Source organism: Adiantum capillus-veneris, chromosome 27 (assembly GCF_014529385.1).
Source record: "Adiantum capillus-veneris isolate H3 chromosome 27, ASM1452938v2, whole genome shotgun sequence".
Lineage (NCBI taxonomy): Eukaryota > Viridiplantae > Streptophyta > Polypodiopsida > Polypodiales > Pteridaceae > Adiantum > Adiantum capillus-veneris.
The window spans coordinates 111317356-111339397 of record NC_140957.1 but is presented as its reverse complement, the minus strand read 5'-3'; the positions used below and the strand labels follow the sequence as shown (position 1 = coordinate 111339397).

Here is a 22042-nt window from a genome sequence, read left to right as displayed (position 1 = left end):
CCTACGACAGCCCCTTGTTTGGAACCCCATGGTTAGCACTTAGAGAGGCCACTTGGTTGGTAGTCGGCCTCATGTTTCCTGGGGTCCCATGGTAGCGGGTCCAGCGCGCTCTTTAGGTGACTGGTTAGAGTTTTCAGACTTGTCAGAGGAGGTGCAGGGTTTCCAGCTACAGGGCATGAGAGGGGTGCAGAGCATGTGCCAGGACATTTCAGAGGTAGTTCTAGCTGAGTGGCTCACACCACTCGAGCCAGTAGCACCCAGGTGGATGGGGGAGCCTTCACACGACTGGAGGTTCTCATCTCAGTCCGGGCCTGCTCAGAGACTGTTCCATCCCTTTTCTTCGACCTACAGGGTGAGGGATGTTTACAGCGAGTTGCAGTAGAGGCCCCGCAGGTGGCAGAGTGTTGTTTTCAGAGGATCCGAGTGGTGGGCATCTGTGGGAGGACTTGTGTCATCGATCCTGACCCAGCAACTCTTGAGACTGGACATTGTGGGCTTGGGAGTGCTGTCCACTGGCACGAGTACAGTGGGATCCTGGACAGTGGCTTAGGAGGGACCCTTTCTCTTCTGTAGACCACCCACGTGTCCCGTTCTTTCAGTACACTGTTCGACTGGGACATCACATACTAGCAGCACAAAGAGAGGCCCGCCCTGCTGCAGCACCTCATTGGCAGGAGGAGGTTCTCACAGCTGAGTTCTTGGCAGCCTTTTGGGAGAGGTTGTGGGACTCCAGACAGCCGAGGCGAGTCACCTTGTTTCAGTGGCTGGTCGCACACAGAGCTACAGCAGTTGGGAGCTGGCTAGTGCATAGTGGTCTCTCGGTCGCATGTGCAGCTTGTGACCCTCTTGTGGAGAGTCAGTGTCACTGTCTTTGGGACTGTCCTCTCGCACAACAGGTGTGGCTTAGAGTTCTTCGGCTGATGCCTGCTCTTTCCACGGCTCGACAGTACACTAGGGGAGCAGCGGCTTGGTCCACCCTCACGGGCCCGGCACTTCAGTTTGAGCTATCTTCCACCAGCAGGATGATAGTGATGCAGGAGGGGCGACCTACACTCCAGCCTGCCACACAGAGCTTACTCCACAGGAGTGGTGCAGTGAGAAAGAGGAGTGTTGGGAGCTCATCAGTGGCCTGACACTTTGGTTCATCTGGGGGGAGAAAACCAAGCAATCATACTGTGATTGCTAGATCCTCGTCCATGCCAAAGAGGTCCACGCATTGTCTCAACCTCTAGTGGATCCGACAAACACTCACTGAAACGCATATGCTGAATTGACCAAATTCCACGATAAGGTATGGCTCTTAAAAAGTGAATTAATCCCAACTAGGCCAAGAGGACCACAAAAAACGCTTTGGGAAATGAAGTAACATAGCAGCGAGACATGTTCCTTCACAAAAAAAGCAGTAAATATTCTAGAACTATCTTTAATCTAATTTTCATTAATCACATGACAAACATCGATTCTTGAATGTTTGAACAAAAAGGAAAATAATACAACTCCAAAATTAAGAGGGAAGTGATAGAGCACCTATTCAAAATGCGACCTTTTGGATTACAATTGAAAAAGGTAATAGGTGCTGCCAGAATGCGTTTGAGGAGAAATTCGTGCACCTTGAAAGCTGCAGAAAGACCTCCATATGCAAATGAAAAGGCCCGAGCAGCTGTAAAGAGAGTGTTTGCCACTGCTAAGCAAAGAAACATTTTCTGCAGTACAAAGTGCACTGATCATTTTCTCTGCATGTTCTTCAGTTTAAAAACCTCCTAAAGCGATGTGTGATGCATGCTTACTACTTAGAGACTGAACATATGAAATGCCAGGAAAAACAGATTTTGTCCCAGTATGTTCAAGGAAATGCTTTCAGCAAAACGTACTACGTCACTCAGATAAAGGGCAATGCACGGTATGCAGAAAATGAGAAAACTACAATGGACAACATTGACGGGACCCAAAATAACGAATTTTTTTCCACACAAGTGCTTGTAAAACAACCGTGTGGACCCTTGAAATTTGGTTTATGTGCATGAACTAGACATGCTACTAAAACTTCCTTTTAACATTATAGCTGCAGAGAAACATACGAGTAAACACACAACTTTCAATCAGGCAGACTGCTGTATGGAAAATCTTTCAAGGCTGCTACCAGATAGAAATGACTATCAGTCTCTGCTGTTGTTGCTGAACTTCGGTCCACCCATACTGACAGCCAGAAGTCACTACCATTTCTTGATAGTTGCATAAGCGTGGTACTGACTAAGATAACCATAATCCATCGTTTTCCAACAAAGGTCGCATAAATCCTGCCGTAACATCAGGACCAAGTTCAACAAGTCTGATTTTTTGTTTTCGAATTTCCATGGATGATCATTACCAGTATATCATTGCACAAACAGCACCCTGAACTCTCCCTTCCTCTTCAACAAAGGCCACCGGACTCTCATGACCACAGGACAGTATTTCTTCCTTGGTGGAGGTAGGCTGAGTGTCTTCTCTCTTATGCTTGGATGTCATATCGGCCAAAGCTCCTTCCACCTTTTGGTTGACGTAATAGTCAGTAAGTCTCTTTCCAATGTTGCCGTTACTGCCTGTCTGAAATTCCATTTTAAATGTCTTTACTTCTCCACACCAAGTCACTTGTCCCTCCTTCATCAAGATCACCATGTTTGCCACCGAAAGGGCCTGCATACACAAGAAGTTTTCCAAAAACTGGTTGGTTTTCTTCCCTGAAAAGGAGTCATTGCTCTTTTATTAAAAGAGTGTGCAAAGGTACTTCATGAAGAAATTGAGAAAGGGATCTCTTGAAGGCCAAATGGGCCTATGAGACCAAAACAAGGAACCAGAATGAAGCATAATCCTAACCATATCCCTAAATAGAGGAAAAAGAAACAACTCTTAAATGGCTCAGGAGCCCCATAGACATGGGTGAAGTCTCTTCTCAGAATATTATCCCCATCCGGACTGTATCAAGAGGGAGAAATGAAATGATATATTAACGTCTACAAGAGGCCAAAATGACCTATGAGACCAACTGATTACAATGATGAGTCTAGTACCAAGTCTGGGTACAAACAAGAAAACTACAAACAAAGAACTGATAGGAGTGCTACCGACTCCTATGGGTGGCTGGTAGGCTGAGCAATGGTATCACCATAAAGGTACATTGATCGTCATGCATTACTCCCTGGATGGCGGCAATGATGGCTCGAGTCTGCTGATGGTGAGGAAGCTGCAAGAAAGGTCATCGTGCTCTACAGATGGCAGCCACCCTGTCCATGTTTCTCCTCTAGAGATGCGCCCATTAGAGGGTAGGACAGTGGATCAGGAAGTAGAGGCTGCTGGAGTTGCAGCCCTGGCACTGAAAAAAATCTATGTGGCTCTGTATGTGGGCATGGTGGGGCTTGCCACTCTTTTGTCCCTCAAGAGACCCTGTATGTGATGATTAAGCTCCAAGAAAAAGAGCCCAAGGAGCCTATGATCTTCAAAGCACATGATCTGATGCAATGGTCAAAAGCCTACACGGAAAAAAAATTAAAATCTCCCTCAATCTCAGAATGACAGTACAGCTAGATATATAATGCTCCTCATATTCCACTTCCTAATGACACACCTAACATAGGAGATCTGCCTATGATATAATCTCATCATCCTCTCCAATCTTAAATTTGTGAGGGGGTATGCATTTGTCCAATAGCACTCCTAATACCATGTGAAAGGCGTGTGCCCCTATATGTAGGGTGGAGAATAAGGTGTAAAAAATGTCTCTGATAGTGTGCCATTTTCAAGCCTGGTGTTGCTGCAAAGGCCTGACCGCTCTATGTCTTGTTTCACAATAGCCATCAAAATAACCCATTTAAGATCTGGAAAAGGTGGGAGTGCATCGATACTGAAAACATGTAATGACAGACATGGGTCCATCTAGGCATACCAACAATCGGGTTGCTTCATTGTGTCACATGATGGATATCGGCATGTGTTCCCAAACATTTTGGCAAATGAGATTCTTGTAAAGTCTCCCCCGCCCCCCGGTGAGAAGAGGGAGGGTGGGGGCCAATAGAGGGTGGGTAGGGGCTAGAAGAGGCATGGCTAGGCTTGCAGGGGGGGGACCCTACCCTCCCACTACCGGCCCCCTTCCCACCCTCTACTCGCCCCCTACCCACCCCATCCCCACCCTCTACTCGCCCCTACCCTCCCTCTACTCACCCCCTACTTGCCACTACCCACCCTCTACTCACCTCCGAACCCAGACTTGCTCGCCCCTACCCACCCTCTACTCACCACCTACCCACCCTACTCCCCCCTACCCACCACTCTTGCCCCTGCCCTATGGACACTCTGCATGATGTTGAGTGAGATTGATCTTATGGATGCATCTTGGTTTACATGATCTAGAGAGTTTGGCTCCGCTGCCCGCATTATATTGTAGATATGTAGCTCCTTTCAATTATCCTGGTATACATACTAGTTTCGTTTTGGTTATGGATTACACATATTGGCATCTTTTCATACTGTTTTCTCTCACTGAGACGGTGAGTGGTTTTGTGGTGGCCAACTTGTAGCAGGGGTACAATGTCACTTGCACTGGACACACAGTTACACTTGGTCTTGGGTTCACATTGGTTGGACTCTCGCCTAGTTATGGACACGTGGCAGACACAAGGAGTGGTGGTCTAGTGGACACCGTGGCTAGGTCACCACCACCATAGTTCACAGATAGATGTAGCTGGATTGTCATACATATTTGTGTTAGCTGTTGGCCGCTCTTTATGGTTGTATATATGCTCAGTTGGTTTTAGTCATGGTATACATCATAGACATTCTATGAGTCTAGGGTGTTGAGTCTTGTCTTGTGTTCAGTCTAGCACTTGCACATCTGCACTCTCCCAGCACAACCAGAGCCTCGACACCCCCATTGCACCCATGAGTCCTAGCCTTGGAGCTAAGTGTGCTGCCAGCCAGAGTCTGTATTGGTTCATGAGTTAGAATGAGTTTTATTGTGTTTGGAGTCTACTGTTGTGTCGTTTGTGGTCTACTCTACTTGTGTGGTCCAGCTTGGTCTAGAACAACTTCGCCCTCGTCCAGCTTGGGCTAGTCCATCTTCGCCTAGTCTAGCTTGGTCTAGTCTCTCTTGTCCCTATCTAGCCGAGTCTAGCCTGGTCGAGTGGGTCTAGAGTATCCAGCAAGTTCAAGGGTCTTCGCGCCCAGACCCTAGGTGGGTTTGTTGCTACTGCATGACACATACAAGGCAGTCTAAAGATCGACAAAGCCCACTACTGAGTCCTTTGAAGTACTACCATAGAAAGAGCCAACCTTTCATGCCAAGTAGAAGCCCACTAGCCCTGCTACCCCTACCCTCCTATGCATCTACCGCCACTCCCTCAACCAGTCCTTCACCTCCAAGATCACCTTCCCCAGTACACTTCTCACTAACTGTGTTACAACAAGCTCTTGAGCAGGCAGCCATGGAGGCGCCGACAAGCGTTCTAGCTAAGGTGAACATAAAGCTTCCGACTTTCAAAGGACTCTCGACAGAGGATGCAAACGACCATGCTAGGAGATTTCTCCCTCTGTAGGGGTCGTGGCCTCAACAAAGAAGACGCCTACCTCCTGCTCTTCACGTCCACCTTGGATGGCTTAGCAGATAAATGGTACAGTCAATTTGTTGAGAACCACTTTACTACTTGGGCAACACTAAGGCAACACTTTTGTGGATCTTTCAGACCAGGTGACTTCAAAGAGAAGGTTCTGGATGAGTTGGCAAACCTAGTGCTCCAGCCAAATGAGACTTTTGCAGAACTCATGACAAGAACATAGTCTTTGGTTGCCAAGCTTCCCCAGCAACCAAGAGAATTCATGGTCAAGAACAAAAAATCCGAGAGAGTCTCCGACCTGAAAACACTCTGGAGGAGTTTGTCGTTGTTGCTACTAGTATAGATTGGGCAAGGAAGCTATTCAATGACCCTCCTTAGGTAGAGACTACCTCAGTACTCTTGGAAAGTCCATCTGATCCCTTGACTTCTTTACGCAAGGAACTAGAAGCATTCAAGTTACAATGAGCTCTTCAGGAGGAGAGATCCTTCTCTTTTCAACTAGAGAAGCCTCCACATCAAGAGGCTTCTAACGAGATCAAGCGGGAGCCAGAAGAATTCAAGGCTGAGTAAGAGTCTAAGGTTGAGTCTAAGGTTGTGGTCTGGTGTAGGCTGTAGCTCATGTCGCTCTTCAGGGCATCCTCCACACAAATTCCCCCTTCGGGCTTATTGCCATCTCTGGGAAACGTTTGGACAGGAAGACAAGGATTGCTACTACCTAAAGGGATTGCGAAAACTATAGCAGAGCCTTGCTTCTACTCTTGCACGAGGGTTAGCCCTTGCATCTAACATGGTTTCTCCATATGGCCATCCAAACTACATGCCACCCTTGCTGAACACACCCCCTATGCAAGGTATGCAAAGCAATTTTCCATCTTAGGGCTTTTATCATGCTAATGCTCCGTCAGCCCCTCAGAGCTTTTACACCTCAGCCTCCACCTTTATGCAATAGGAGCAGAGACCACCTCGTCCCCTGACTCGCCCATCCAATTGGCCCATGTTGTGCTACATATGCGGGGAATATGGGCATTACCAAAGCAAATTTCCCCTGCCCGAAAGGTCTCCCCCTTGCTGTCATTGCCCTAAGGCTAAGGATCACTAAAGTAAGGATTGTCCCAAACAACGGGCATCCATGTCTTAGAGCCCGCGCAAAAACAACCAAAGTTCGAGTTTCCAAAGATCAACATGATAGTGGTGAGCACCATCCCTCAGCCGTCGCCTGCTACTCATGTGGTTATCCCTCAGGACAAGCTGCAGCAGTTAGACGAGCCCGCTGGTGTCCTCATTTGGGCACAAAGGGCAGCCCTTGGTCTCAGTCTTCCAGAAGGTCCAACCATGCTACCTCATATTGATGGGGCCTTCTTGGAAGCAGTGGCCGACATGGAGCAGATCAAGGTACGAGAGAAGGCCCTAATCAAAAGGGATAAGCCTACAACAGAGACTATCTTGAAGAATACCTTTCTATGACATGATCCAATTAGATGCAAATCTTCGAAGTGACACGCTTACAATCATTCAATCTCTATACACCGGTGCAAGGTCTAGTGGCAAGCATCTCCCAGTGCCCTACATGATCTCCTATCCCACTATTCCTCTCACTCATTACAGGAGTCCTAGTCTCACAGTGTCTATTCTAGGGCACCAATTCTCAGGTGTAATCGTGCATGGTGGATCTGGCATCAACCTCATGCCTGAGTTCGCTATGCTGGCACTGGGTCTCCGGCCTAATAGGCCCCCATTCACAGTGATTTTGGCCGACCATTAGAATATTATGTTGGTTTATAACAAGAAAAGAAATTATGAATAAGAACCTGGACATTGTGTGTTGTCAGAATCACGGTTTTCTCGGCTAGCAAAGGACCTGCAAATACATGATCAAGAAGCCAAGCAGCCACATGTGCATCAACTGAACTCAGAGGATCATCAAACAGTAGTATGTCACAATCCTGATAGACAGCTCTGCAAGAATTCCAAAATGAAGATTGAGAACCTTACACCTTGTGGTGAACAAGAAAACTGACAATATGCTAGCTTCCTTGTAAATATAAAGCAGAGAGAGGCTGCTCACAGGTTTAACAGTTTATGATGAGCAAACCTGATTACCTTCATAGTTAAGCCCAGTTACTGATGCAAGGTGTTGTGTATGGTTGTGGGTTAAGTTGGTAACAGCTTACCTAGCAAGAGCTAAACGGCTTCTCTGACCACCCGATAGATTGAATCCCTGTTCTCCGATGATGCACAGATCTTTGCCAGACATCCTTTTCACGTCAACATCAAGCGCACAAGCTGAGAGAACACTCTCATAGCTGCATCCAGTCCCCTCTCCCCGAAGCACACATACATACACCAATACCACCACATACCCCCCAAAACCCCCACAACAAACAAACAAAAACAAGAGAATTTAGCTTTAACGGTTGAAGGGTTACTGCAATAGCTAAGCTGATGGTTTAATAATACCAACCGATCTTTCAGAAATGGTTTCCCAAACAAGATATTGTCTCGAACTGTTCCAGATATAATCCAAGGGGTCTAGACAAAAACAGAGACAGTAAACTTGAAAGAGTTTAACTAAGGTATCAACATGACATGAACAAAAGCTTGGGACTGCTTTACAAAAGATACATTAGCCAAAACTGACACACCTGAGGAACATATGCAAAATTCCCTTGCCAAAGATGCTCTCCAATTAGTTGCCTCATCTCCCCAAGGATGGCTTGAAGCAGTGAGGACTTGCCAGATCCAACCTACAAGCAATTTTAAGAGTTTTTAGGATTTAAAAACACCACAATAATGTTCCTGCAATATCTGTCAGTCAGGCATTTCAAGAGGGGCAAACAAATTTATAGAAAATGGAAATTTAAAAGGTGCTTGAAGAGGTTGAGGAGCCAGTTAGAGAAGCCCAAGCTTCTTGTTTCTTGCTTGAGTACAAGAGAGTTTCATGCTGATCTTCTGTAACAGGAGGGGACAACGTGCCAATGGAAAAGAACAGACTGAACAAACTATAGAGATGGAAATTCAGAAGGTGCTTGAAGAGGTTGCACAGCCAGTTAGAGAAGCACCAGCTTCTTGTTTCTGGCTTGAGTACAAGAGAGTTTCATGTTGATCTTCTGTAACGAGAGGGCACTACGTGCCAACGGAAAAGAATAGAGTGAACAAACTTAAGATGCTTCAACACAAATGAACAGAAAGAGAGACAATGCACACGAGACACGGAGTGGCGGAGTTCCACCCCAAGAGAGCACTCGTCCTAAACCCCGGTGCCCCTTCTCGTATTTCTTTATATTGCTTCAACTCAGTACAACTCCTGTGGCTCTCATCTGCATCTGCACGCGGTAGATGCCACAGAGAGAGCCCACAGTTCATATTTAAAGGCCCTTGGCCTACTAAAAGTAGTTTGCTGGTTCAAAAACTATCGCTAAAAAGCTGCCATCGCAAAATAAGGAAATCCGTACAACTGCCACGTCAACAACATAAAACGTGGGTGTCCGTACAGTCTACCACGTCAGCATGTTAGCGCATTTTCCGATCGTCTGTACAGCTTGCCACGTCAATAGTTGTCTACGCGAGTAGTATTGTGTGTGTTTTTGTTGTGTGTGGGTGTGTGTGTGTGTGTGTGTGTGTGTGCACGTGGACGGTGGTGCTACGAGTGTAAAGATCCCCTGCGAGCCCTCTCTGTTGCAGCCCCGTCATCCGCGTTCTCGCTGCGCTTGCTCTGCATGCATTGTTTCGCCACCTGCACGCTAGGGGTTCGTAGTTGGACAGCAACAGGTCAGGGTTTTTAGGCCGTGGGGTTCCTGTACAGCCTGCTTGTGTTTGCGTATGCGTGTGTGTGTGCTGCTCGCTGTTTTGTGAAAGTGGGTCATCAGAGCAACAGCCTGCCTTTGTGCAATCCAATTTCAGGCTTCTGTACAGCTTGCGTTTAGATTAGGTGTGTGTGTGGCCTTCCAGGTGAATTAATCAAAACAAATTTGTAAAGGTGTGTGGTGTGCCAGAAGTACGCATGGTGGTTATGTCAAACCTTGAAGTGCCAATTTGTACAGTAGTGTGGTAAGCGCAATGATAGTTTCGCATGGATTCGGCTGAATAGTGTATATACAAGCACCGGAAATCCATGGAAAGCTCCGCTATGGATGCCTTGACCCTTATTAAAGAATGTTTGCATGAGGATGTTGAAGATGCACATTGAGCCTGGGAAGATCCTGCTCCTCACGGAAGTATGCATTCCTGTACAAGAGCTTATGGATCCCGTTGCTCAATATGCCCTTAACGTAGTGATTCTCTTCTTCTCGGAATAGAAGAAATAGAAGAAGACAATGTGTTTACCAACTTACAGATCTTAGCCGAGTGGAGAAAATTATTAGAGAAGTTTTTGCCAACTTATGGGACCCGCGTCCGATGGGGCCCTAGTGACCTTAAACATTCAAAATAAAGCAAGACCCACAAAAGAGGATTGGGTGGTTCGCCCCGTGTTTTGCGCTGACTGCCACATGGCACTTTATGGATTTCTGTGAATCGCCTTGACAACAGCTGACGTGGCAGATTATACGGACAACAGGTTTCTGCTAGCTTTTAGGAGGCCAATTGCTTTTAAACTTCCAGCTTTTCATATAAATTGCTTTTCAACGACCTATAAATATGTGGCAAGGCCTCACTCTCTAGTAGACTTCCGCGTGAAGGTGCAAAGATGTGACACCACCGACTGTACCGAGTTGAAGCAATATAAAGAAATACAGAGGAGCGCCAGGGTTTGGGGCTAGTGCTTTCTTGGGGTGCAACTCCGCCACCTCGCGTCTCGTATGTCGTGCATCCCTTTCAGTTCAGTTACTTTGAAGTGCTAAAACTTAAAAGTTTGTATCGTCTGTGGTGTCGTCCCGTTACATTGTACCGAGGTGGCGGTGGTGGTGGGGGAGGTGGTGGCGACAGTAGTGGCACATGAACGAAAGTACCGAACTTTGCAAAGCATGGGGCAAAGTACAAGACTAGGAAGCCCTTATCTTCTTTGATGGAGGAGCCAAAGGCCAACTTCAACCGAATTGGCAGCTCGACTTGGAATTACGCCCAAGGAAATGGGGCCATAGACCGAGGTTGTTCTAGTGGCACCCGGATGGGATGTTGCCATTGACCTGTCAATGGAAAACTACGTTTGCATTGTCAAGGGTATTTAGGGCACAAGAACTTTTATATCATGCCTTTGGAAGGGTATGACGTCCTGCGAGGAATCCCTTGGTTTCCCAAGAACAATGGCGTGGTCGATTATAGGGCAAGAAAAGCCATCTTGAAGAATGAGAAGGGCTAAGAGATTGTATTGAAGGGCGAGTCTGTCCCACTAGTATCAGCTTCAACCGTTTCAAAATTAATGAAACCTAGTCTTTTTGTTTACTTGATTTTTCTTGAAAGACCTGAATGATGAACAAAGGATCTGGAAAAGGAATGAGAAGAGTTTCTACATACGCAAGTTGACTGTTTCTTTGAAGACTTACCAGGAGGGTTACCTTCAGCACGTCGGAAAGATCATAACAAGTGACTTGATTCCCTATAGAACACCACCTAACCGGCCACCTTACCAAGTTAGACAAGCCCAAAATAAAGAAATAATAAACTAGAACAGATTCCCCATTCCGAGGATCAATGATAAACTCGACAGACTTCACGGTTCTACTTGCTTTAACCAAATTGACCCGAAGAGTGGTAGTGGTTATCATCAAATCCGAATGGCTCCTAAGGACATCTACAAGACAGCTTTCAGGACGACTTTTGAGTTTGTATGAATGCCATGTGGCCATATCAATGCTCCGGCTACATTCAACTCTATGATGGATAGGATTTTTAGAGAGTATCGACCGTTTGTGGGCAATTTCTTTGACGACACCATCGCCTTCTCCAAGAATAAAGCAGAACACAGACACTACCTGTGCAGGTCTTCCAGGCAGTGCGAAAGCATAAATTGGTTATGAATGCAAAAAAGAGCGAATTTTTCTTGCTTGAGATATATTTCTTGGGACACATCGCCTCAGTAGAAGGGGTAAAGATGGACCCGACCAAAATTGAGACTATTCGTGAGTGGCCTGATTTGAAGAATGTTCATGAGGTTCGAAGCTTTCTAGACTTGTGCTCATATTATCGGCGGTTCCTTGGAAATTTGCAGAGATAGCTTCTCCTTTGCATATGCTAACTCAGAAAGAGGTTCCTTTTACTTAGGGACCGATAGAGATTGCAGCCTTTCCGACTCTCAAGGAAAAGTTGACTACGGGACCAGTGCTGCCCTTGCCAGACTTGCAAAGGCCATTCGAAGTTTAATGTGATGCTTGTGGTCGCACTTTGGGAGCAGTCTTGATGCAAGAAGGCTATGTCATACCTTACGAGAGCAACATGTTTTCACGTCCTGAACGGGTTGCCCAAATTTATAAGAAAGAGCTTTTGGCACTTATCCATACTCTTATGCAGTGGCGACACTATCCCCTTGGTTTAGGCTATTTCCGCCATACATCATCGAAGCTTCGAGGATATGGTAGATCAATACGCCACAGATCCTGATATTGTAGATATCTTTTGTTGGGAGAGACAATTGCAGGCTATTCCATACGGTGTAGCAGGACTACGGTGTCACTCGCACGGAACAGGCAGTTAGTTACAATTGGGATGGTTTCCGCACTGAACGGACTCTTGCCTGGTCGATGACACGTGGCAGGGATACGGGTGGTGGTCCAGTTGACACCGTGGCCAGCGCATCACCACCACAGTTCAGAGATAGACTTAGCTCGAGTGAATATTTTGCAGTTGTTGGTGGCTCTTCATGATTGTATATATCCGTAGTTGGTTTCGATCATCATATCATCATCTACTTTGTGTGGTCATTGGTCTAGAGTCTAGCATCTTGAGTCCATACACAACACATCTGCACCATCCCTGCACAGTTGAGCCTCGACACCCCATTGTACCCGTGAGTTTTGGGTTGGATCTGAGTGTGCTGCCATGCCAGAGTTTGTATTGGCTTCTTTGAGTTAGTTAATGTTCATGCTGTTCAGGTTTTACTACTGAGTATTGTTGTTGTTGCTCTGTTATTCACTGCCTTTTGTGTTTTCATTCTATGGAGTGACATCTCACCCACATTGCAATGAGGAGCACCCACTATAGAGAGCACGACACATTATCTCCGCTACAGGTGCTCTCATTTTTGGCACGTCCGGTGGGACCTCAACTGAAGTCTCACTCCGTGGAAGGTCAAGTCGAGGAGCTATTGGGTTAAAACTCTCTGTATTGGTCTGTTGGTTTCGACTGGGTTGGGTTGCTTCAACTTGGTCCACTCTAGTTTCACCTTAACCTGCTTAGTTCTAGACCTACTTGTCTAGTCTCTCATCCTGGTCTATTAGTCTCTCGGCTTGGTCTAGTCCTCTCTCGTCCAGGTCTAGCCAAGTGGTCCAACCACTCGCCTTGGTCTAGTGGTGTTTGGACCAGTGTTCAATAAGTTACAGGTCTTCGTGTCCAAAGCTTGGGTGGGCTTCTGGTTACAGCATGACCAACCACTCGCCTTGGTCTAGTGGTGTTTGGACCAGTGTTCAGTAAGTTACAGGTCTTCGTGTCCAAAGCTTGGGTGGGCTTCTGGTTACGGCATGACACATACAAGGAAATCAAAAGAGCGACAAAGCCCACTACTAAGTCCTTTGTAGTACTACCACAGGAAGCGTGAACCCTTTGTGCCAGGCAGAAGTCCACCAGCCCCATTATCCATACCTTCCCCCCAGCTAATAAGAGCAAGAAGACCAAAGAATTAAAGGAGGGTGAACAAGCACTCAAATTTGATACCTTTTCAGGTTTCGAGATTCTCACAAGGCCCTCGCTTATTCAGCAATTTCACATAGCTTTTTCTGGAGGGCGCTATTCATAGCATTCCAAGATCAGGAGGGCAGCATCCTATTTGAAAGGAGATGCACAGACATGGTGGTCCACTCTTCTGTTACGAAAAGAAGCACCGATAAAGTGGCTAAAGTTCAAGCGATTTTTTATTTCCTCTTGGCTCACCTAAGAGTACAAACGTAATGTGATTACCACTTGGAATCATTTTCAGATGACCAAGGGAGATACTTTGGATATTTATTGCAAGAGATTTCGGGATGCTTTTCTACCTGTCTCTTCTTTTAAAAAGATCACTCTTAAGAAGCAAATCGAGCGATTTTGCTGTGGACTTCCCAAAGAGACACGAGATTACTGCTTACTACAGGACTCCGAGTCCATACAACAACTGATGGGACATGCTAAGAAAGGGTTTGTTATGCATTCGGGTAATCTGACTTATCCAATTGATCAAATTTTGACACCGAGGACCGGACAAAATTCGACAAATGATAATAGAAGAAAAGGGAAGTTCCAAAAAAAGAAAGATACACCTCCCCGACTGACAGAGTAACAAAAATCCGAGTACCTCAAACTAGGGAAGTGCTTTGACTGTGGGAAACAAGAACATATTTCTGCACGATGCCCCAAAAAGGCACCTAGTGGACAATCAAAAGTTACACCAGAGAGTTCCAGTGTAGCCGAAGAACGCGGAAGAAAACGAAAGGCGAAAGCAGGGCTGGTACCAGATTTGGTGGGGACTGGCCCACCACTGAACTTTGTTGCGCATGGGGCAAAGTACGAGATCAAGAATCCCTCATCTTCTTTGACGGAGGAGCCAAGGCCAACTTTATTTCACCCGAATTGGCGGCTCAACTTGGAATTATGCCCGAGCAAATGGGGCCACAAGCGGAGGCTGTTCTAGCGGCACCCGAACGGGATGTTGCCATTACACCTGTCATTGGCAAACTTCGTTTGCATTGTCAAGGGTATTTAGGGCACAGGGACTTTTACATTATGCCTTTGGAGGGGTGTGACATCCTCCTAGGAATCCCTTGGTTCCACAAGAATAATGCCGTGGTCGATTATAGAACTAGGAATGCTACTTTGAAGAATGGGAAGGGCAAAAAGATTGTACTTGATGTAAAGCTGAAGGGCGAGTCCGTCGCACTTGTCTCAGCTTCGGCCATTTCCAAATTAATGATATCCGATCTCTTTTTTTACTCGATCTTCTTGAAGCAACTGAATGATGAACAAAAGTCAAATATGTCTAATTTAGAAAAGGAACGACAAGAATTTCTACACGCATAGGCTGACTGTTTCCTTGAAGGCCGACTAGGCAAGTTACCTCCTTCTCGTCCTGAGGATCACACGATTGATTTGATTACCGGTAGTACACCTTCAAACCGGGCGAGCCCAAAATGAAGAATACTTCTTGAAAAGGGTCTCATTCAACCTAGCACTTCACCTTTCACTTCACTGGTATTGGTAGTATTAAAGAAAGATGGATCTTGGAGAATGTACATTGACTATAGAGCTCTCAATAAAATCACTATCAAGAACAGATTTCCTAACCCAAGGATCGATGATAATCTTGACAGACTTCAGGGGTCCTCTTGTTTCAGTAAAATTGATCTTGAAGAGTGGATATAATCGGATCCAAATTGCTCGTCGAGACGTCTACAAGACAGCTTTCAAGACATCTTTTTGTTTGTACGAATATTTGGTTATGCCATTTGGCCTTACGAATGCTCCAGTGACATTCAACCGAATGATGGATAGGATTTTCACAGAGTATCGATCGTTTGTGGGCACTTTCATGACGACATCATCGTCTTCTCCAAGAAGGAAACAACACCACCTGTTGCAAGTCTTCCAGAATGCGAAAAAGAGCGAATTTTTCTTGCCTGAGATACACTTTTTGGGACACATCGTCTCAATAGAAGGAGTAAAGATGGACCTGGCTAAAATTGAGACTATTCGTGATTGGCTCAATTTAAACTATGTTCATGAAGTTCGAAGCTTTCTGGGCTTGTGTTCATATTATCACCAATTCATTCGAAAATTTGCAGAGATAGCTTCTCCTTTGCATACACTCACTCAAAAAGGGGTTCCTTTCACTTGGGGGCCAACAAAGATTACCGCCTTACAAACTCTCAAAGAAAAGTAGACTACAGGACCAATGTTGGTCTTGCCAGACTTGCAAAAGCCATTCGAAAAACTCTAATGCTTGTGGTCACAGTCTGGAGCAGTTTTGATGCAAGAAGGCCATGCCATTGCGTACGAGAGCAGGATGTCTTTACGTCCTAAATTGGTTGCACAGATTTACGAGAGAGAGGTGTTGGCAGTTATCCATGCTCTTACGCAATGGCGACACTATCTACTTGGAACCGATTTTACTACCTTCATAAATCATGAGCGTTTACACTATTTCGTGTCGCAGAAGCAGCTTTCGGAAAAGCAGATGAGTGGGCTAACGTCTTGTCACAATTCCACTGCTAGATAGTCCATGTTCAAGGACAGAAGAACTTAGTGTCAATTGGGTAGAGTCATGAGATATCAGAATCAGAGATGCCTCGAGTTGTTTTTGCTGGGGCTGCGTAGACACAGTGAGAGTCTCTGGAGGAGACCAGGGAGTGGGAGACATTCACACAGGGAGATCACTGATTTCTTTAGAGCAGGGACTCAGCAGCCAGATAAGCATGCTTCACAGTAGACTTCAAAGCCCACTTATACCAGAGGTATATTAGTGGACAGAGCCATTGAGCTTGGGAGAGCTAGATGCCCATGTCTACGAGAGCGACCACGACATCGATGGAGGCTCCATCAAAGGACCAAGACTATTCTAGCACAATTTTGGGAGACGCCGAGTACGACTATTTACAACGGCGGACATTGACGAAGCATTTTAGCGACCGATGCAATACTTTCTCGGACAACGCCTGATGCCGGCCATCCTCGGGCATTGATGATGATGATGATGATTTCAATCTAACGATTTTAATCTTTTGGTTTAGTCTTTCACTCTACTTCATTTTATTTTTGTACCCAGACAATGGATTAGATCCACAAGGACTGTATCAGTTTGGCCTTTTGAAGACGTTGAATATAACATTTCATTCTATTCAGTTTAGTTTGTTGCAGTTTTTGTTTGTGTGTTGCTATTGATTTCTCACTCGGGTGTCCAAGTCTATTAGAGAAGGGATTGACTTTGCAATTCTAGCCTTCGGTCTGTATATCCGGAATACCTTCAAGAAAACATGCTGAAAAATCTCTAGGTAATAGCACTACACTGTTGTCGAGTAGACACATGCTCATCTTTCTCTTTCTTGGGGATTCTCGTTGGTACCTCTATGGGAGCCCATTGTTGCCATCGCTAATGATACACCTCAACAAACATATCCGTGGGTCCCGATGTCTTTGTTCCCCTTGTGGCGTTGAGTAGGATCTCATCCATGTTCATATATCTATTGTCCGCGCCCTCCATGCATCTACGATGATAGAGGTGGCAAGGCGTGCTTGCAAGAGCAAAGGTGGAGGGATTCAATGGAGAGTGATTTTGGTGTCTTTTCGCACTTGTAAAAGCAAGTGTGATTTTGAAGTTTCTTTTTGGACCCGTGCCTATAAAAGAGAGGAGGGGAGTGCTATTGGAGGAAACTGCGATTGTAAGAATGGCTCAGAAGGAGAATGTGGGCTCTCTAACCATTGTAACTTTGACTTTGGTCAATAAATAAAGAAATAACACAAGGGGCACCTAGTTGAGGGGCCAATGCTTCTAGGAGTAAAACTCCGCCGCTCTGTGTCTCTCGTCTATTACGTCCTCTTTCAAGTTGAAGTTTGCTGTTTTGGTTCAGTTCCATTTTGTTGGAGTATTTTTATTGCCTTGACAGGTGACTTGCCGGTTACAGTGGTATCATAGCTCAGGCAATTGTTCGTCTCAAAATAACCTGGTCAAGAATATATGCAATCGACTATGGGAGCATCTTGCAAGAGTTGAAGAAGTGAAAGGGAAACATTGGGGGAAAGCAGCTCCAGACTCCACAAGGTCTATGTCCAAAGTCAGAAAAGTAGTCCGGATATGATTTTTTATTTCTACATATTGTCTGAACAAAGGGGGAAGACAAAGCCAAAAACAAACAAAGAACCGAGTCACGAGCAGACTCGATGTCTTGGAAGATATGGTTGTAGGAGTCTCAATTCTAGAAAAGATCAAAACTTCTTGGTTAGTGCAAGGAGAAAAGTTGGCAAGAACTTTTCGAAAAGCTACACATCAGAACTGGATACAGATTCGAGTTCAAAGAGGGATCAGGATTGGATACAGACTCAAGTTCAAAGAGGGATCATGAAGACTTCTATTAAAGGAATTTGTGGAGTTCTTGGAAGTTTCGATTACAGAGGCGACTTGGCAGTTAGTCCTCAGTGGGAATAGATATTGTCCTGGAATATACAAATGTAGGCAGATTCTCTGTGTAGAGCTTATCAGGTATTCATACATTTCTGTGACGTGCTGTGCCTGTTGCACAAGGGGAAACACTACTCGCCATAACAGGTCAACCAGATTGGAAAGGAAAGCCTTCTGGTTTTAGCGTCATCATGGGTACTGCGGCCAACAATATTCTGCCTACAGACTTCCATGAATCATGAAGGCGGAGGGATCCGATGGAGAGCTCTTGACATGCTACTAATGGAGCTCAAAAAGACCAAGGGTGGTCCCTTCGATTGCTGAGGCTAGGACTGATGAGGCTGGCCCTTGACAGGATAGAAAATAAGTACACTTGACAAACCATCCTTTCCCAAGCCCTTCTATCCAAGAAAAACTCTGATGGAAATGATTCATCTTTTCTATAAAAGCCAATGAGTTTCTCATAGCTTATTGTACCCAGTTCCTGATCATACATTTCCTTCCAAGTTTTACAAGGCTTCAAAATCATTGTGATTGTGCTTCACCAACCTCTGCAGGAAGTTGACCTACGCTAAGTGACAAATATGGGCAAAAGCCAACATCACTACTACACTACAGCAACAAGTGAGAAATCTTAAGTTTCTAATGTATCAAGCTCATATTTTGATAGGAACCACAAAAAATTGCATTCTCCTCAACTATCTTAAACAAGAAGATTAGGTCAACACATAGCTAGGCCAATGAGCTTAATGACCCACCATTTTTCCCAAAAGAGAGAAATTCTTTATGCTTTATAGACAATAATGCATGTATGGTAGTAGTGGGACCCGTAAATGCCATGAGTTGGTAAAAAATGGTTATGCACTGCTTTAATAGCCCCATACCAAAGGTTGGTGCCTTAGGCTGCCTTCAAGAAGGATTGGAAATGTGCTGAATATGACCTTCTATTGAAAACTCAATATCCTTGGACCTCAAGGTTCATGTAATAATAGTTCTATTTAACAGTCAAAACAGTAAATATAGTTGTAGCAGTTTAATAAACAGCAATAGTAAGAGGAACAACACAGAAAACAAGAGCAGTATTCACCTCTCCAAGAACCAGCACTTTATTGCCCTTCGGAACCGTAAGATTGATGGATTTCAGATGCTCAATTTGACATTGTTGTGCAGAATGGGCCCAGGAAAAGCTTGCGTTTTGTATGCTGATAGCACTATCTTCTAAACTTTCTTGCTCCTTTAGTATATGTGTGGTCCTCAACTCGACCTTCAGACTTAATTTCTCTATCGATTCAAATGTTGTTGCAGAAGCTAATAGAAATGTTGACAATCTTCTGAGCGAAACAATTGCCTGTTATAGAGCATGTAACCAAATCGTTGTAAATCACAATGAAACAGGCAGATAAATTCATTGCTACTCCACATACAGCTTACCTCTATCAGGCCATTGATAACCCATGGGAAAGAATTGAGTGGGGAGATGAGCATATTGAAAAGAGAGAGACTCGTAAACACCTGTAACATTATAGAAAGCCTACTGCATTATTACCGAATGCATGAAGAAAAGAAGTATAGAGGACTGGGCTAACTGACAAATAGTAATTTCCTAAAAATTTACCAAAGCGCACAGTTTTTAAAAACCTTTACTGAGTAAAACACTATCTCTACATTGGGCACGTTGTGCTGCACTAGCCCTTACAATAGTGCAGCCACCAGTGAATTCTGTTGCAAACAGCCCCCTGCCTGCCGCCGCTTTGCTGCCTCTGCCACCTAAACTCCTCGCCTTAAATTGCCTGCTGCTTTCCCTCTTAAAATTGTACACACGTTCTCATCTACTCACTCGTGTAATCCCACACAATCACTCCCATAGATTTTGTCTCTTGCACCCACACCCTCTTCTCTTACAAAGCAATCACGCACACAAATAGAGGATTCAGCTTTGCCGCCAAAGACGAACTCTCTAGAAGCGCCCTTGCCGGCTCCCCTGAGTCTTCCATTCATTTTTCTCTTCCACTGGAAGAGCCTTGTGGTGAAGATCAGCCAGTCACAAGCAACCTCCCTCGTTTGAAGGATAGTTAGTGCTTGATTCTATGATTCCCAGTCCCCCACTGAGAACATGGTAGAGTGATGACCTGCCAGACTAACTGAGTGTCACGCCCTAACCAAAGAAATTTCCTATTTAGCCTCTCTTAACTGGTTGATATAGGAGCTCAAGAAGATCCAACAAGATGTGATGTACCATATAGTAGCCAAGAGTACTTGGTTGGCCACTACAACTCTTCCTACCAAAGAGAGTTGTGCCGAACTCCAATGTAGCAACTTCCCCTTGATGGACAAGAGGAGGGGAGCAGTCTGCTGCTCAGGGGACAAGTCCAAGCCAACCTGACAATCCAAGTAGCGAACTGCATTCCTTGGGGGCGTCCACTTGAAACCCTCGCTTGGCGACCAATCAAGTGTAGGAGCACTGCCAACCCAGAAAGCAACTGTCTTCCTCCAGTTGATTAGTGCGCAACAGAAGAACTTGAGAGCCTGCTCACACCTGTGCAGATTGGCCCCTTGGCCCTACAAGTTTGAGGCCCCTTCTTCTCCCACGAGAGAAGCTCGCCAAGTGCGTCACATGTTTCTATCGCATGTTACTGCCATTCTTTCGATACAATAGGCTCAAGACTTGGAAGCTGTTTTCACTGAGTCAGAATTGTATGCCAGCTTGCTTGATTTGGGTCGATGGAGAGCTCCTGGTTGGGATGGTCTCTCTGTGGAATTTTTCTTGTCTTTCTGGGATTATTTGAAGTTGCCTCTATTGTTCATGATGAATACAGCTTGGGAACAACAGGAATTGCCTCCTCTTGGAAAGAAGGTTTGCTCAAGCTGATTACTAAGCATGCATTGTGTGAAGAATTCTCACATTGGCGGCCTATTACACTCATAATTGTGGTATATAAATTAATGGCAAAAATGCTTGCTAACCGACTCAAGTGCTTTTTGCATGAAGTCTTGCATCAATCTTAATACGGCTTCATTCCGCGACGTCAAATTATTGATAACCTCGCGAATGTCATCATTGGTATGGAATATGCAAAATATACTCGACAAGATGTCTTACATTGCGGATACCATGCGACATTTGGGCTTTGGGCCTAGGCTATCCTGTGTCGTGCTTTTCTTGTATGCACACAGTACTTTTGCAGGCTTGTTGGATGGTTCTCTCACAAAATCTTGGCCTTTGGGACGATGGGTAAGGCAGGGCTGCCCTCTGAGTGCTTTGCTTTATGCGATCGCTACTCATCTCTTGTTTATGTATTTGGATTCCTTGACCTCCACTGGTAGGCTACATGGCCTGACTTTACCTTCTAGTCCGCAGTTTGCTGGTCAGGCTTATGCGGATGACTCTTTGTTCATGCCTCGTAATAACTATGATGATGTACAGCAGATTATGCATACTCTTCACTTTTTTGGATTGGCAGCAGGTCTCAAAGTTAACTTTTGCAAATCCAAGCTATTGCCTCTGAAAGAGTGTGACTGGCATAAGATATTGTGGCTTGGGGAGATTGTTCCTCCACATGTTTTGGTTCGCGGTTATCCGTTGGGTTGGAATGTATCGGCTATGCAGAAACTGGATTGGGTGCTCCAACGTCTGCATTCCAAGTTGAATTATTGGAAATTGTCCATGTGGCCACTTCATGTGCGTCTCAGGATTGTCCAATGCATCCTAGTGGCTTATGTGCAGTTTTGCTTGCCTTTGTTATACTGGCCTCGGTTGCGCTTGCAGTCCCTCATGTCCAATATTTTAGAGCATTTTTGGCAGACCTCGTCTAGCAAGAGGGGCCTTTGGTTTCTATCTATGGACAAGCTGTGTTCTCCCAAGCGGCTTGGAGGGTTGAATATTTTGGACTTGAAACGTCATCTTCTGGCTCGGAAAGCTATGTTGTTCCAAGTTTTGGTGGAGCAGCAGCAACCCCGGGCTCTCATGGTCACACATTTGTGTACGTACATTGTCACCCCTTCTTTTGGTCATGGGAAACCGATTTATTGGGATGTTGTTTTTGGGAAGCTTGAAGGACACGTTCCTGGATGTCCCTTTACTTCTTCTCTAATTGTTGACTGGAAGGTTGTCACTTCGCATTTGGCTTGGGATGGTCGACAATCCTTTGGGGGTAACTCTCTTCGCTTGGAGAGTCTGCATTGGAGCAAGGTTTTTGCTTCGACTTTGGTTCAACGGTCTCCTCGC

The 22042-nt window shown here is 45.3% G+C and overlaps 1 protein-coding gene across 16 annotated transcripts in view; it reads right to left on the bottom strand.

Moving 5' to 3' along the window:
* ABCC13 (multidrug resistance-associated protein 11) overlaps window positions 1-22042 on the bottom strand; it is a 187719-nt gene that overhangs the window by 26610 nt on the left and 139067 nt on the right. For 15 of the 16 annotated variants that reach the window (XR_015186743.1, XM_086502646.1, XM_086502652.1 and 12 more), the window contains 9 exons: window positions 19249-19329; window positions 18905-19165; window positions 8228-8329; window positions 8047-8114; window positions 7757-7888; window positions 7394-7541; window positions 2369-2676; window positions 2141-2297; window positions 1528-1703 (listed from right to left, as the gene is read on the bottom strand). Coding sequence is in view for 15 of the 16 variants with exons in the window: in XM_086502646.1 (XP_086358772.1) it covers window positions 1528-1703; window positions 2141-2297; window positions 2369-2676; window positions 7394-7541; window positions 7757-7888; window positions 8047-8114; window positions 8228-8329; window positions 18905-19165; window positions 19249-19329 (1433 nt within the window). In the remaining variant the exon portion in view is untranslated. The remainder of the gene's footprint in view (window positions 1-1527; window positions 1704-2140; window positions 2298-2368; window positions 2677-7393; window positions 7542-7756; window positions 7889-8046; window positions 8115-8227; window positions 8330-18904; window positions 19166-19248; window positions 19330-22042) is intronic. The other variant, XM_086502655.1, reaches the window with a different exon arrangement.